Here is a 14,707-nt window from a genome sequence, read left to right as displayed (position 1 = left end):
AACGCTTCTGAACCCCATCACACAATGGGTGGTGACCCACAAGATTGTCACTCTGCGTGGCCTTCCGAGTGCACCGAGCCTGGCACGGCCAACTCGCAGCGCCGAAGTGGCCGCTGCGAGTTTGCCAGGGGACGGCTCGGAGAGAGCACGGGCAGGGGTTGAGGCCCCTGGGCGCCTCGTGAGCGCCTTCCGTGGGTGCAGTCCGCAGGGGTCGGTGTGTCGAGGAGGTTACTGGGAAGGAGGTTGCGGATTGTTGGCACGTCGATGGCGATGTCAGAAGCGCGTCGCATTGTTTCCTGGGTTTCCTTGCGAGGAACTCCCACACACCGCTCGGGAACAGTGGACAAAGAAACCGATTACGTGAACGATTAACAATTTATGTGTTTCTTAAAGTTCAAAACGATTTCCTGCTCAAGTCAACATTCAGGCCATCCATCTATGCTCGTCTCTTGCTTACAACCCTGGAGAGTCATTGATGGAAATTCCACGTTCCCATTGGTGTGGGGAGGGGGGGGCAATCTACCCTGCTGTTGACTTTTCCAGAAAAATAGTACGAATTGTATCGGCTCCGGAGGGATGGTGGGCTGGGTCAACCCACATCCCTTGTGCCGAACTGGGATTTGCTTCATTTCTGTACTTTGTTGTGTGTTATTGGATATTGCTAATGGTCATGTAATTGACCGAAATCACTCCTGCAAACGAGCTTATCCTGGTCTCTTTGTCTTTCTGTGAGGCCGTTTTGGGGATGAACGCGATGAGGTGGCCTTAATTGAGCTCCACAATCGATGCCTAAACATCGTCCATTTCTGCAACGTGTCAAGTGGAAAGGGAATGGAGCCTGTTAGCAGATACAGCTTTTGATTTAACTTTTTTTTCTTTTTAAAGCTGGAAAGTGCTCGGAGAAGCACAACAAATTTCAGTTTTGAATTGCACGGAAAGACACACGGCGCGTGGGCCTGGTCACAAACGCAAGTTGGTGGCATCACTTTGGACCATGAAGGAAAACAAGGGGGCCTTGAACAGCACACGCCACAGCTAAACTAAACAATTTTTTAAATTTTATTTTACCAGGGAAGACCCACTGAGCTATTACGTAGCTCTTAAGCGACCTGGCCATAAATAATATCTCAACGAAGTGGCTTATCATGTGGAAATGTATAGCAGCCAAATACTCTAAACGCGTGTTCCTAAATGTGGAGGGGGAAACCGGAGGACCCGGAAAAAAACCGACACGGCCGCGGAGAGAGAGACACGCAAACTCCAAGTATACAGCAGGCGTCAGGGTCAGGATCGAAACCACGACCTCCTGTATACCAGGCAAGGGAGTTAACATCTCGCCACCGCAGCACCCTGCAAGGGTCGAAGGCACTACTGTGGCTTGTGTCTTTAATTTTACACTTGTGCAGGAAATTCGCCCATCGTCCTGCTGTCGATGATGTTCTAATGCGGTTGATGATGGTCCTAGCAATGCCTTCGATGTGGAGGAAGAGGAATGTCAAAGTCAGAAGGAGGTGCGATTATGATGTTTGGGTCTCGAATGACAGGGTGGTTATTCCGGTCGTTAGCGTTGTGTACAACTGCTTGTGTTTTATTTTGTTGTCCTTCCCTCCGCGTCTCCGATTAGCACTGGTTGGCTACGTACGGTGCTAAAGAAGTTCAATTTAGTACATGCGTTCCACTCTGCTACGGTGTTGTTCGCCTCGCGGTAAACTGAGAAAATCTGTCCGGTGTTTTGTCGGCGGTGGAAGAGGTGGCAACCCCCAGCAAAATGGGGTGGCAGGGTTTAAAATAGAATTCAAACCGAATTAGGCGGCGCTTTAATAGAACCGCTGACCCGTGTTATTAATCACGGGGCTGTCCTCCGCCGCTAGGAAATGAGCCGCAGGCCTCTTCCAACCCAGGGCTGGCAGCGAGAACGTTGCTGCACGCAGCGCGCGACGCGACCGCACGCATCGCGTGAACCCTCACGCGTGGAATGATGAACACCGACAGGGGATGAGCGAAACGCTGCCCAGGTCATGGAATCTCCAGTGATCTCAATGAAATATTGAATCCATCCATCCGGGTTTTTAGTTATTTATTTAAATCTACTCATTTGTCTCGAAACAAAAAAATATATGATCGCGATCGGCGTTGTGGAGAATATCATTTCTACATTAAATACGTATTTAAGAGCTCGTCTCTTGGAATTTTGCCTCACTGGATACAGTAAATCTAGCTGTGACGGTCCCACCTGATGACGGAGACTTGTGTTGCCTCCGAAACGTCGTGATTTATTATTTTATTTCTATTATTATTTCTATTATTTTTATTATTATTTATTTTTACCTACGTGACTTTACCGAAAAAACCTAAGAGTATGTTACTCATTCTTCATAACACGTAAATGATGTATTTGCGGTTAATAAGGGTCATTGCCAGAAACGTTGTCTAACATGTGTTTTTTTGCCCGTGTGTATGTTTAACTTCTTTCGCACCGTACGCAACCAACCGTGCTGATGGGATAAGTGTGTTCAGTTGTGTTGCTAGTTATGCTTGTGCACCGCTGCCAACGCGGCATCGCCAAATAACGACTGTGATGTCTTAGCGTCGAGTTCAACTCGGACGCATATCTAGCACTGATGGAGCATCCATGCCGAAAGAGCAGGGCTCTTCGTGGCAAGGCGCGTGGGCCACTGGAGGCCCCTGACATTCGGCCCACGAAAATACACAACTTGTGAAAACACCATCTCATCATCATCATCATCGTGCTGCTGCTGCTGTCAAACACCAGTAGTTTCAAATGTGTGGCGGCCCTCGCACCGATGATGTCTTGTCGGTGAAAGTGGCCCGCACTTTCTTGGCCCTCACACTACCACAAGCAGTTGGCAATTGACCGGCACTCGTGGAAGGACAGCCCAACTCTGCTGATGAGAGGATGCATGTCGAAACCCCCAGCAGAGTGTTTGCTTGTGCTGTTGAACCAATGCTGCCGAGATGATGCACTCCCAGAAGGAAAGCCGTGTGGTCTGATGGGAATTTGTAACCAGAATATTTGTATTGTGTTTGTGTGGAGGGAAAGATATGAGTATTTTTTTATCATCGCGTACTTATTTTGTATTTTTGTACGTATTCACTTGCTGCCTGTATACTTCGACATGTGTTGCTTGTCGCCTCCTGGTGCTCACTGTGCAGGTAATCTCCATGCACAGGTGGCTGGCCTGCCTCCGTCTCTCACGCCTTCCCGTTCCCTTCGGCTCTCTCAAGACGCGGTCGCTTTGGATTCGGAATATTGAATGTGTGCGCAGGCTGCTCGCGACTAACAGGGATGCGTGGTGCGGGACACAGCCGGGGTGCCAACTGGTGCGCCACCGCTCTGTACCGCATAAAACGGGGCGAATTCCTGAATCCCCCCCCCCCAAAAAAAAAAAACCCCAATAGACCCAGTGGTCAACTGGACATCTGTAAAAAAATTGCTTTATAGCTCCTCGGATTCCTCCAGATTGATTATTCTCATAATTTCAACCGTGATGATGGTTACAAACTGAGTAATCATTTGAAAGATGTGATTAACCATGCAAAAAAGATTTAACTACACTTATTTGGCCAATCTTATTTGACAGACAACTATTACAAGTTTACAATGTTCAGTTGTTTTCTCCTTTTCACAGGTTGAGTCACAAACCGTACCTCTCCATAACAAAGGCTCACCCTCTTAAGCCTCACCTTACCATGTGAATAAAAAGTGTGCTGTACTTGGCCCTTCCCCCCTCTCCAACCATTATATAAACGGAGTGGTAGCTCCTGCAATATCTCATTTACTTGATACAGCTGTCGTGGCTGTGACGGTTCCACCTGAAGACGGAAGCTTGTGTTGCCTCCGAAACGTCGTGATTTTTGTTTTAGTTTACTTTTATTAATTTTTATGTTTTACCTACGTGACTTTACCGAAAAAACCCAAGAATATGGGTAAGCCACAGTTAAGCTACGATTGGATGGCTGCATGTGGTGAGATCAAGTGCGGCTACTCCCACTTTTTCCTAAGACCTCTGACCAGCTTGTAAAAGTAGGCCAAATACTATCTATAGGGGAGTTCTCTAGAGCTCCTTCTATCGGAGGCCATTCTGTCAACAGGGGCACGAGCAGGCAATTGCAGGGCTGAGCCTTTACCTTTTCTTGAAACCAGGAATTGAACCGAGGTGTTAGGCCGTGTGGCTGGTGAGTGAGAGTCCGTGGGAGATTGGCAGAAGCGCTGTGTGGTTTCCAGCTCAAATGAACATCGAGGCATTGGTGCTCACCCTTCGTTTGCAGGGCAGCAGAGCCACTGGTGGATATTCCACATTCCCGTGGCAAGGGCAAGTATATCCAAAGGACAGCCACTGATAACTTCAGCACAACGTGCTACTCATTTCATTATTTCATTGCCCTCGCAGTCAGAGGGATGATGGGCTGAGTCAGCCCCAGAGGTCGCAAACGGGTTTTGATTCCTTACCGTACCCGTACCCGGCCGCACCAGGGTCGCAAACGGCTACCCGTACCCGGCCGGGTACGGGTAGCCGGGTTTCGGGTAGGGTACGGGTATCGGGTACCCGGTTGCGACCTCTGGTCAGCCCCCACCTACCCCCCTCTCCCCCCAACTTCCGCCTCCAGGGGTGGAGTTCGCTTCATGGGCATAGCGAGGAGCCGCTCGGCCGCTGGCGCCGTGATGAATTCGTGGTTGCAGGAGAGGCCGGGTGCTGCACTGACGATAGTGACAGCGCCCCTCGACAGATGACGACACGGCAGGTGCCCTGTCTGGAGTCAGGGGTGAGCCGTCGCCGTTGTGCTGGGGACTACCCAGGGTGCAGAGACATCTCTGCACTAAGTCGGGGCCTGTGGGGATACCGGGGAGCAGCAAGGAGATCCAGAGAGACAGAGAGAGAGACAGAGAGTGATGAGAAGGACACGGGGAGATGGACAGATAGATACCAACATCAAGAGACATTTGAACACAGAGATACATAGAGACACAGACACAAAGAGGCAGAGAGCCATTGGCCCAGAGACAGAGACACTGGACTCTTGGACAGACGATCTATATATAATGTAACAATGTTCTGCTTCATAAACTACAAAAGTTATGAAGCCAGAACTTTAGAATGTAGGCCACCAACGAATGTTGGGACGAAAATGAGATTTTTTTTATTGACTTATTTTTGATCGAAGCCAATGGAACGACGACTGAGGATAAGAGGTACAATCCAAATAGGAAGTCAGCATTGCAATTACTCAATTTTCCAACAATTTTTTCCCTTTTCTTTAAAATATAGCACACTTTTTGAAACAAATGTATTAAACTTTTTGATTTTTGAAGCAGGGCCACTTATACGAATCTTCCGTGAATTTTGGGAGGCAGATGAAGCCAGAAAGTGAAATCGGATTTTCAATAACTCAATTTGTTTTGTTCGGTGCTCTGAACCAAGTAATAATATTAGTAATACTAATATAATACTGCTACTACGACTCTGCTTCCAGTCGACTGTGATGCACAGGTCCATGAGTAGCAAGCGAGAAATGCGCACTGTCATTTACTGATATAATTCATAATAAATTAATTGAAATGTTGAAAAAAAGTAACCAGTGTAAGTAAATGTTTTAATTTGGATTACAGAGTACATTAACATGCCCTCCCCCCATGTGAACACGTGACCAGTATTACACTGCTCGCCATTCGCTTCACAACAGTAGACATGAGAGATCCAGAGACGTCATTCTCAAGAGGTATGCCATTGTGTGCCAGCGTCATCATCAACATTTGCCAAATCCAAATCCAAATAAATAAACATCGTAAATGTACTTAGTTTGGATTACACATAGCAGCGACAGAGCCCCTGTAACGTGAACACTTGGTGAGACCTCTTGTTGAGGAGTCTTGAGACTCGGTGAGACTTGGTGAGGAGTCTTGGTGAGGAGTGTTGGTGAGACCTCTTGGTGAGACCTCTTGGTGAGGAGTCTTGGTGAGGAGTCTTGGTGAGGAGTCTTGGTGAGGAGTCTTGGTGAGGAGTCTTGAGACTTTTCTGCGTAAAAAAGCATCATAATAAATAGAATAACATCGGCTGTGAAATCTTACTTGCTAAACATAGCTGCTTGCGTGCATATATATTCATTCCCGTATTGCCATATTTACATGCAGAGCCGTCGTGTTATGGCGTGTGTGTGAGTGTGTGTGAGCGAGTGTGCGTGTGAGTGAGTGTGTGTGAGCGAGTGTGCGTGGGAGTGTGCGAGTGTGTGAGTGAGTGTGTGAGTTTGCGAGTGTGCGATTGTATGAGCAAGTTAGTGAGTGTGCGAGTGAGTGAGTGTGCGAGTGTGTGTGTGAGTGTGCGAGTGTGTGAGTGAGTGTGTGTACGAGTGAGTGTGTGAGTGTGCGAGTGTGCGAGTGAGTGTGCGAGGTGGGAGTGTGCGAGTGTGCGAGTGAGTGTGTGAGTGTGGGAGTGTGTGTGCGAGTGTGGGAGTGAGTGTGCGTGCGTGCGAGCGAGTGTGGGAGTGTGCGAGTGTGTGAGTGTGTGTGTGAGTGTGCGTGTGTGTGAGGGTGCGAGTGTGTGAGTGTGCGAGTGAGTGTGCGAGGTGGGAGTGTGCGAGTGTGAGAGTGTGAGAGTGTGTGAGTGTGCGAGTGTGCGAGGGAGTGTGCGAGTGTGCAAGTGAATGTGTGTGCGAGTGAGTGTGCGAGGTGGGAGTGTGCGAGTGTGCGAGTAAGTGTGTGAGTGTGGGAGTGTGTGTGCGAGTGTGGGAGTGAGTGTGCGTGCGTGCGTGCGAGCGAGTGTGGGAGTGTGCGAGTGTGCGAGTAAGTGTGTGAGTGTGGGAGTGTGTGTGCGAGTGTGGGAGTGAGTGTGCGAGTGTGTGAGTGTGTGAGTGCGAGCGAGTGTGTGAGTGTGCGAGGTGGGAGTGTGCGAGCGTGCGAGTGTGTGAGTGAGTGTGTGTACGAGTGAGTGTGTGAGTGTGCGAGTGTGTGAGTGCGAGTGAGTGTGTGAGTGTGCGTGTGCAAGTCGTGATTTCTAAAAGGCAATAATTCCCAGAACGCCCTGCACGAACCCTCACCCCTCGCTGTGCTTAAATTGTCTCGACAATTAACAGCGACGGTTAGCGGATCAATCGACCCACCCCCCACCACGCTAACCAGTATATCATCACAATCAGCCATGGGCGATCCACTCGTGGATGAAAGCCCCCCCCTCCGACTACCACCCCCCTTCCAAAGCCGTCGCCATCTCTCTCCTGCGATGCGAGAAATCCTCCGAGCACCTTTGCCTGGACTCGCGAACTCATTCCATAGCTCCGTCTCCTCGGCGGACGTGCTCTCAAATTGCCTCTCATTCCTCTACCGCCGTCGTGTTTGACCACCGGGGGCCTCTCACCCCCTACGAGGCGAGCGGCTGTCCACGCTTCGTCGCCACGCGCCCCCCGTGTATGCAGCTCCCCCCCCCCCCCCCCCGTCAATACCATCAAACGCACGTCGAGTGTTCTCTATCGCTATCGCCGATCTGTGAATGCTTTTGTCAGACAAAAAATGAGAACAAGACAGTAGCTATTGGGGAAGAGCCGCATGACATTAGGACGGATATCTTCTTCTTCTTAGACCCATCGATCCAGACGGAGAGAGATTCTGACCCCGACCCGAGAGGCAACAGCATCGCGCCTCTTCCTTCACCACCATCCCCTCCCAGGATTCACATTAACCCCCCCCCCCCCCACCAGCCGGCTCGCCACCCCCTCTCTCTGTAGGACTTGAGAAGTTGGGTTGGGGGGGACACACACGTGCCTCTGCTGTGTGTGATGCGGCGAGTGGGGGGAGCGGTGGCGCAGTGGTTAGCGCACCGCGCTACAAACCCGGCGAGGAGAGGCAACGGACAAATTGTTGTTGTCGAGATGCGTGGAGAACGACGACCCCATCGCCCACGCGCACGGCCCTCGCTGCGAGCGAGTGCGATACTTCAGCGGCATCGACTCGCGCAAAGTAGACGCGATATACGACGTCAGATCGACTGTGTCGTGACCGCCGCCCCTCTCCCACCAGTGTGTGTCCCCCACTAGGGGATGCGAAATGCCGCATCGAAATCGTTTGAGCCGAGAGCTTGCGAAGAATAAGAAAGCGGAGTTCAATGTGGGAGATGTTTTGGGGAATGTGTGTAACGTGTGCCAGTTGCTTACACGCTTACACAGAGGTTCCGTTGTGTGGAGTTGTTCCCCCAACGTTTGAAAAACGTGAAGTGTCCATTGGAACTGCTCCGCGTTGCGCGCACGAGTTCGATGCAAGTTGAATTTGCGGTGCGTCTGTCTGCACGCAACCTGCCGGTGTTGGGGTTTGTATTCTCTCCCCGTGTTCTGAGTGGGGTTTCCTCCGGGGTCTCTGGGTTCCTCCCATAGCAAACCCTCCACCGCCACTTAAAGATCGCAACGCTGAAGAATTGCTTTCAAATGACTCAATTGGAGTGTTGCGCATCGCAGCAACGTCGCCTAACTACTGCGACAAAACGTGGCAGGACCCAAATGACAAAAAAAACCAGCGTGATGATAATGATATTCGTGATAATGATAATAATAGTGAAAATACCGATAATGATAACAGTGATAATGATGATAACAGTGATAATGATGATAATGGTAACGACATCTGAAGACGCTGGACCAGACACGGGAACCGCTCGAGTGGCTCGCAGTCGGAGTCTTGCGAGTCCGACTCCAGGTTGGGGTGGGGGGGGGTTCAGCCCATCATCATCATCCCACTGGGGTCGACGAAATGAGAACTGCTTTGTTGAGAAGTTAGCAGTTTTTGTCCGATGGACCGTCTCGCCCCCGCCATGGGATGTGGAATATCCATCATTGCCCGAAACATCGCTAATCACATGTATATATATTTTTCAATTAAAGACTGTGTTTAGGTTTTTTTTCTGGTGTTTGCACAACACCACTGCCAACGCAACAGCAACAGCAGCAGCATCACAGAGTGATTCGGAATCCTCCTCTGCGCCGTGTGGGGGAAGGGAGGGGGGACGGGTGGGGGGTGGGGGCAAGTAATGGGGGGGGGGGGGCGGAGAAAAGTTTGCTTTGATGGCCAAATTGTTCTCTGCAGGCTCCCCCCCCCCCCCCCGGGAATTTCACGTCTCGGTGTGGATTGACCGTGGCCAGAACACGCGTGACTGATTTCGTGAAGTGGCTTTCCAAATCCGTCCCGTGACAATTACCGAATACCCCCCCCCGCGTCCTACCCAGGCCGCCAGGGCGCTTCCGCAAACAAAAGCGGGCGATAAACCTTCACCCCCCCCCCCCCCGTCATTCCACTGCCTCTTGTCGGTTCAACGACGACGGTGGCTTATCACCGTCAATTGTCTCGCGTCAATCATCACGTCCCGGCATCAGTCGTCGAGCGCCTGCCCACCACCACCACCATCATCATCAACAACAACAACAATCATCAGACGTCGTTACCCATCATGCCGGGACTGTCACCCGCTGTTCTCATTCGCGTGTGCGTGAGGGATTGGCGCGTTTCATGCGGTTAAATTGTTTTTTTTTACTACCACCAGAAGATAAAAATAAAACTGTCAACAACGGAGGGGGGTGAATTGTAAACGTACCCCGATTAGAATGACTGATAAATGGCCGCTTGTATGAAATGGATTAATCTCATGATTAACTGGAATTTGAAATGAATAACTACGTACAGAGACTGCCTGTCTCCCACCTTTAATTAGAATAAACTCCATTCGCTCGGTGTCAACAGCACTGCGTGACCAAGCTTCAGGCCATGGCCCTTATTCGGAGCGCATCAAATGAAGAAGCACATACAATTTGCCATGAATAAGGACCATTTTCCCGAAACGTCGCGAATCAAAGGTGTTGTTTTAAAGACCACAGGCAGCGTAATTCACGAATGTGAATTTTATTATTCCCCACAAACTTTGCTTTTGTGACCAGGACAGTGATATTTTTAAATGTACCTATTTTCCAGAACATTCCAGATAGATTCAGTGCTGAGTAAACTTGAAGTAACTTCTAGAACATTATATAACTTTCCAGTAATATAAATAGTGGTATAAATACAGGGGCCTTAAGCCCACCAGTTCAGTTTAGTTCCAGCTGCCTAAGTGGATACATATCTGCATTTTACTGAGATGGCATTAAGAAGCTGCAAGCATCCGGCAGACGCATTTTGCTCTGTCTGCGGTCAATTTATCAAGACAAGAGTGAAAAGTAGTCTGTGGAAGCATCTGCTAAGATGTGGGAGGCCTACAAGTCATATTTCGGCATGCCTGTCGGCCAGTAAGGAGAAAGCGGCTTGGAACAGCTTTGTCGCAGTGGTTCGTGGCTTCCTGGGCGATCACAAGGTCGAAAACTACGTGGAGCTAGTTGAGACTCTGGTGAAAAACTACGGCAGAATGGGCTGGAGGATGTCCCTCAAAGTCTATATCCTTGATGCTCATCTTGATAAATTCAAGGAGAACATGGGAGCGTACTCGAAGGAGCAAGGTGAGGCCTTCCACCAGGATATACTGGACTTTGAACGCCGCTACCAAGGACACTATAACGAGAACATGTTGGGAGACTACATTTGGGGGCTGATTCGTTAAAGTGATTTACAGCATAATCGTAAATCTCGAAAAACTACTAACTTCTAAATCTTTTGTAGTAATTTTTGTATTAATTTAGTATGAATACATGTTAATTTTGATTCATATGTTGTTTTTTCTGACTTTATATGAACGAAAATATACAAATTCGCCCGTTTTCTCATAGAATATAGGCAAATGTCAAAAAATCACTGTCCTGGTCACAAAAGCAAAGTTTGTGGGGAATAATAATAGCCATTTTCTGTACTTTTTAGGCGTAAGCAATTAGGAAATAACACTACCCAGGAACAAAAATTGTGTTACATCGTGTAATTGGTGGTAACGGAGGCACAGGTGCAGCCCTGCAGTTTCTCGCTCACGCCACTGCTGTCAGAGGAGGCCTCCACTCGAGGGAGCTCTGGACAGCCCCCTGTGGAGGGGATCTTGGCCTACCCTTCTACGCTGGCCCGACGTCTGTTTAAGAAGTGGGAATAGAGCCACACGGTACCCCACCGCGCGGCGAACTGCCCCATCGAATGACGGTGGTGTAGACATGGCTGAAGAGGCTGAGTGGGAATTTAACAACATCGGCAACCATTGCATTCAGCTGCCGCGCCGGGAAATTGAGTCTGGATGGCAAGTCCAGTGCGCCAACCATTACAACCACTGTGGCATAAATAATAAAACAATAACAACAACGATGATGATGATAATCATCATCATTGTTGTAATATTCTCCACATCTGAACTAAATCTTTGGCCGCGTTAATTAATGACAGTTAATTAAAAAAATAATGCTTAACTTCAAGTGGACTTCTAAACTTCCCACGATGTCATTTTCAAGTGAGGGCCACTGTGTAGGCCACTGTGTAGGCCACTGTGTAGGCCACCGTGTAGGCCACTGTGTAGGCCACCGTGTAGGTCACTGTGAAGGCCACTGTGTAGGCCACCGTGTAGGCCACTGTGTAGACCACCGTGTAGGTCACTGTGAAGGCCATTGCGCTGGCGTCACGGTCAACATTTGCCAAATTTTAAAAAGATTACACCGCACAAATTATGACTTTGGAATCTACATCGTGATCGTCGCCACCCCCACGCCCCCCATCCCACCATCCCTCCTGTGAAAACTAGGCAGGTTCCTCCTGAAAAGGAGTCGCGAGACTCGGTGTTGAAGGCTGTCCTGGTCAAACGAGGAAGTGGAATTCTTAACAAAATTCCAGAGTGGAAAAAATGCGTGGGATGATTCATCCTCTCCCGCCTTCCCCACCTCCCCTCCTCCCCCTCTCCCAGCCCCTCCACCCCCTCCCCTCCTCCCCCTCTCCCAGCCCCTCCACCCCCTCCCCTCCTCCCCCACCGGAATTAATTTGTCGCAATACAGCAGGGGAGTGATTTGATTCAAAGTTTCATTCTCCTCGTCTCATTCTTTGCCATCCTCTTCATATCATCACGCATACAACACGCATTGTATCCTGCATCTAATTTGCTCTGACCATGTTCTGGTTTGCTCATCCACCAGCGTGTACCACCGTCATCGTCGACATCGGCGGCCACGCTCTATCCACTGCTGCAGAGATAGAGGATCCTTGCCTACAAAAACAGCAAGCCGGTCACCAGCATTTGGTTTGGGCCAACCCGACTCTGCTGATGAGAAACTGAATGTCGGAACCGGCCCAGAGTGTTGAACCAATGCCGCTGAAACGATGGGACGTGTAATTATTATTATTTTAATCATGTGTAGTTCTAGGTGTGTGGAGGAGGCGTATTGTTTATTTAATCCACCGATGGATGAAGGCTGCCCTATGACGTCGCCAAGCCTCTCAGCAGCCCGGGGTAGCTCTCTCCTCTGCAGCCACTTCCCATTCGCTTTGGTAAACACGAATTCTCGATGTCTCTATAAATATAAATGAGTTTATTTTGGGGGGGGGGGGGGTCAATTGCCCACATCCACTCCTCACGATCTGCCACTGGTTCATATAACATCTGAAATCTATTTGCTATGGAAAAGTGCTATTGCCCGAAACGTCACTTATTCTACTCATAATATTTTTCTCTCTCCTTTCAAAACGTGGTGTTATTGACACGGAACGCAAATCATTTTCTTATCAATTGTGATTGTGCCCCACTGCTCACACAGCAGCAGCAACACCAAATAATCTGCTGTGAAGAAGGAGCATTGCCGAAAGATTGCCTAGCGTCTTGTAAGTTATAGCGTTCTTAACAAAGCTCCCCTCTCCTGCCTCTCTCCCGTTCAACTCCCGCCCCCCATCCCCACCGAGCAGTGGATGTAGACGTGTCGGTGAGCCTCCTGGTTGTGATCGTCAGCTTCTGCGCCATCGCTCTGCTGCTCGTGTCGCTCTTCGTCTCGTGGAAGCTCTGCTGGCTGCCCTGGCGGCACAAGCTCAAGGCGGCGGCGGCGCCGGCGGCGGCGGCGCACGCCAAACAGCGCGAGCACGCGGCGAGCCGAGAGAACGGCCGGGCCAGGGACGCGCTCTCCTGCAGGGACAACAACCCCGGCGGCAGAGGTGCGTTCGTCATGTCTCTCTCGCGTCCACGTCGGTTCAGTTGGCGTCACGCGCCGGGGCGGCTTCTTCCTCGGCACGTGCGGCGAAACGTCGGCACACCGCCACGACCCCGGGGTCATCGTGGCGAGCCGCAGCGCAACCCTCGAGAAAGCACGTGGTGGGAATTAATCGAGTGATCTGGTGACGGTGATGCTGCTGCTGCTGCTGCGTTGGCAGTGTTGCACAAGCACTGTCAACGCATGAGTCAATAACAATACTGTAGACTTAAAATGAATATATACACACGCATTTTAATGATGGACGTTTCGGGCAATGGCCCTTTTACATAGCAGTTCAGAATATTTATCCGAGAAGAATTTGATAAGCTATGAAGCTCTTTTTCACAGATGTCCAGCAGTTCAGGAGAGACTCCAGATAGATCGAGTGGATGATAACAGTTGCACTCTCTCTCTCTGTGCTATATTTATTCAACAGTTTAACTTGTGAGGCCACCCAGCGTTGTTAAGTTTCCCGTGAGAGTGTAGATGCGAGCGTGTTGACTGTGGGGGTTGACTGTGGGGTTTGACTGTGGGGTTTGACTATGGGGGTTGTCACACGATGGTGGCCGTGGTGGTGGTGGTGGTGGTGGGGGTAGATGGGGCTGGCAAGGATGCGGTGGGAGCGGTGGCATCGACTCCTCGGCTCCAGCACGCGGCCTCGTCCGTGCCCTCGCCAGCCACCTCCACCTCCATCGGTACTCACCCCTCATCACCCACTCGGCATTACAAAGACAAAGGTCCCCCACCCCTCCCACCCTGTAGCCTTAACCGACTCTTGGGGCAAGAGCTGTTAGCGAGTCGCAGCGCCCACAAAGGCTGGCACGGCACACGACGAAGTGGGTGGGCACCACCACGCCCAGCCGCCTTTGTCTCCCCTGTGGCGCTGTTTGCCACATCGCACCAGGTCATCAATTGAGGCTGAGTCGACCAAGGGCAGGCCCAGAACCGGTTCAGATAATCGTCACTTGTGTTGACGGTGGGCAGGAATTGAACTCGGCTAACCAGGTTGGTAGTGCAGAGCGCGAACCGCTACGCTACCGCTCACCACAACGCTCACCCTCACCACGCTGGAGCCAGGACCACCCATCAACCCTCTGGCACTCCTTCGTATGGAGAGAGAGAGACCTCCTCTTCCGCCAACAGTGACGTGAAGGAGCAATTGCGGGGCTGCGCCTATACATGTTTTGTTTTTAATAAACGGAGTGCAGCACTGAACTGTGACTGATGCCACTGGGACGATCGGTGTGGATTGAGAGAGCGTAGCGAGCGTGGGGGCAGGCAGGGGGTGCATTGCCCCCCCCGTGGCCAAAGCTACGAGTTGGGGCCCCCTTGACAGTTACCACGAGATATGTTTTCAACAAAAAAACAAAACTTATTTTGCGAAGACGGAGCGCCCCTACGGTGTTAAATGTTCGAGACAGTGAACTTAACGACGACGTGGTTAGGCAAGGGGAGCCGCGATAAATAATAGCCGAGGTGCGACCGCGCAAGTCAAATCAAATACAGGGGCCCCATCTGACCGATTGTCGCATCCCCTGAGCCGACGATGTAGTTAATACACCACTGGCGTGAAGTCTGTAGTCGC

The 14,707-nt window shown here is 50.5% G+C and overlaps 1 protein-coding gene across 1 annotated transcript in view; it reads left to right on the top strand.

The window, feature by feature from the left end:
- The window catches only part of LOC144936586 (synaptotagmin-6-like), a 38,093-nt gene that overhangs the window by 13,377 nt on the left and 10,009 nt on the right, over window positions 1-14,707 (top strand). The window contains 2 exon segments of the mRNA XM_078863806.1: window positions 12,842-13,084; window positions 13,719-13,817. Coding sequence (XP_078719932.1) covers window positions 12,842-13,084; window positions 13,719-13,817 — 342 coding nt within the window.

This window comes from Lampetra fluviatilis, chromosome 16 (assembly GCF_964198595.1).
Source record: "Lampetra fluviatilis chromosome 16, kcLamFluv1.1, whole genome shotgun sequence".
In the NCBI taxonomy this organism is placed as follows: domain Eukaryota; kingdom Metazoa; phylum Chordata; class Hyperoartia; order Petromyzontiformes; family Petromyzontidae; genus Lampetra; species Lampetra fluviatilis.
The sequence above is the reverse complement of the archived record's forward strand: the minus strand, read 5'-3'. Positions and strand labels throughout refer to the sequence as shown.